The sequence below is a fragment of the Vigna angularis genome, chromosome 6 (assembly GCF_016808095.1).
Source record: "Vigna angularis cultivar LongXiaoDou No.4 chromosome 6, ASM1680809v1, whole genome shotgun sequence".
NCBI lineage: Eukaryota > Viridiplantae > Streptophyta > Magnoliopsida > Fabales > Fabaceae > Vigna > Vigna angularis.
The window spans coordinates 31,404,333-31,406,882 of NC_068975.1; the positions used below are offsets into that span (position 1 = coordinate 31,404,333).

At 42.4% G+C, this 2,550-nt stretch overlaps 1 protein-coding gene across 1 annotated transcript; it reads left to right on the forward strand.

The window, feature by feature from the left end:
• The first annotated feature begins 292 nt into the window (after positions 1–292).
• Positions 293–1,770, forward strand: LOC108342138 (uncharacterized). The gene has a single exon (XM_017579853.2). The coding sequence runs from the start codon at positions 377–379 to the stop codon at positions 1,472–1,474; it is 1,098 nt and encodes a 365-aa protein (XP_017435342.1). The 5' UTR covers positions 293–376; the 3' UTR covers positions 1,475–1,770.
• Positions 1,771–2,550: the final 780 nt, after the last annotated feature.

A 2,550-nucleotide genomic window follows, 5' to 3' on the forward strand; every position in this document is an offset into this window, starting at 1 on the left:
TGAAAAAAGTTATAATTAATCATCTTAAAGAGGTTTTATTGAAGTTAATGACTGTTCATGCATGACGTACTATCTTTCAATTTGGATTATAAACTTATTGACTTTGTATTACTGTAGGTGTTTTAGCAGTAGGAGAGTAAGCAAAGGTGATTAATATAGAAGAGAATGAAGGCATTAGAATTAGAGGGTATATAGCATGTGCACCCCACACATATCCACCATTATCTTTTGTTTTCCTCGGTGATTGGCGAAGAAAGGCAGATATAAAGCTGCATAAGGAGGTGATTATTATGCACACACACACACTCCAAACACCAAATTGTATGGCACATGCTCCTTCCAACTCAATGGACCCCAATACCCTCCCTTAAAATCTATGCCATCCCTTTCCCCTCTTTCTTTCTTTAATGCCTCATTCTCTCTTTCTCTCTCTTCATCCTCTCATCTTAACATCACAACACAAGAACCTTCACCCACCGCTGCAAAACGCCATAAATTCAACACAACACAACTTTCTCAACACACAGACATGGACAAACCACAAACACTTCTCTCTCCCAACGCCACCAACTGCAATTCACCGGAATTCGAGTTCTGGATGCTCCGAAACCCTTCTTTCCCTCAACCTCACCTTCTCTCCGCCGATGAGCTCTTTGTCGACGGCGTCCTTCTCCCCCTCCACCTCCTCCCAAACAAACCACACCCCTCTCCCAAAGCCTCCACCTTTACACCTCCGATCCACGAACCCGACCCCGAACCCGGTTCACCCCCCGACCCAGAACCTTCCCCTTCCATTTTAACCGAACCCACCACCTCCTCGTCCACCTCCAAACGCTGGAGGGACATTTTCAGAAAGACCGATAAGAAAAACACGGAAAACACCGAAGACAAAGAGAAAGGGAAAAAGAGAGAGAGAAAAAGTGGCACTTCAGCGAGTTCCGCGGAATTGAACATCAACATATGGCCCTTCTCCCGGAGCAGGTCCGCGGGAAATGCGGGTACCCGACCCAAGCTCTTCGCCGGAGCTCCGTTGACCCGGAAGGTAAACAGCGCACCTTGCTCCCGGAGCAACTCCGCCGGCGAGTCCAAGTCCAGAAAGTGGCCCAGCAGTCCTGGCCGGGCCGGCGTCCACGTAGGCCGGAGCAGCCCCGTCTGGCAGGTCCGCCGCAAAACCTCCGACCCTCCTAAATCTCGCCGAAGCAAAGTCACCGGCGGAGGAGGAACCGCGAGGGTTTTGAATCTGAACGTCCCCATGTGCATTGGCTACAGACACCACCTGAGCTGCAGAAGCGACGAGAACAGCGCCGTGGGTGTCAGTGGCGGCGGCGTCCTCACCAGCGGTAACAGTAGTACTACTAATAATAATAATAATACTCATAATAGTAACAGTGGAGGCAATGATGGAGGAAGTGGGGGTAACATTTTTAACCTGCGCAACCTCTTCACCAAAAAATGCGTAGTAACTTCTCACTAGTGTTACTTTTTAACCGCGCCATAAGTTGTATAATTAGTGTCGTTTTTTTTTGGGGGTTTTATTTAGATTTTCGTATACGGAAAGCTATAGTTTCTCTTTTCATTTTGTGACTTTGTATGTAACAAAAAAGGTATCTCTTTCTGACTTACAGAGGTTAGGAGTTGAAATTAGATTCGTTCATGTCATAGCTCGTAAATGGTATCTTTTCCTTTGTGCTCTTCCTCGTGTAATCTGAAATGCTTTATCAGAATGTATTTACTATTATATTATATATTATTATTTAAGTTGAGTTTGGACTTTCCTGTGTAACTTTTTGCTGTTCTTAGTTTTCTCATGCCTTTTTTATGTCATGTTTTCACACCGCTAGAACACAAAGCACAACAATAATTTATAGTGAAATTTGTCTGAGGTGGATGTTATAATGTGAATGATAGATAAAATTTGCTTGAATAATTTTCATGTATCGTTTATGATCCACTGAATGGCATCTCAAAGGGAAAGGGAGAAATTGTTGAGAAGGATTTTGAATGCGGTTGGGTTGGGAGAGGCCTTTTAACCAAAGGGTGTGTTAATGATTGTTGAAAGAAATGAATGCTCTTTACAGTTGTGTCAGCAACTATTTCTGCATCTTTGCTGTCATGCATGGCATGGCATAAGTTGGATTGATAGGCTTTTAGGTGCTTTTGAGTTTGACATTGTTGGTGATACCCAGTCCCTGAAAAATGAAAAGAAAATTGAAATGACAGAAGTTGGTATTCAAGTAGTTTTAATTTATGGAAGAGCTTCTCCTGAAATAATGATTACCTCTGGAATGAACCGTGGGTGCAAGAAAAATCACCATGTTTGTTTGTTCTAAAATGGGTGTATACTGCACTGAGTTCTCACTTATTTTTTGGAATTATGATGAATATAAAGTAAGCATGTTTTATAGTGGTTTTGTACGGGTTCAATGTTTTTTCTGAGATTTAAATGCACCAAAAAGATGGAACAAATGAACTTATTTTAGCCCCTGTAAACATACGGAATTAAGTTACTTCCCAAATGATTTATTTTCATTCTAATAATTTATGTTATTG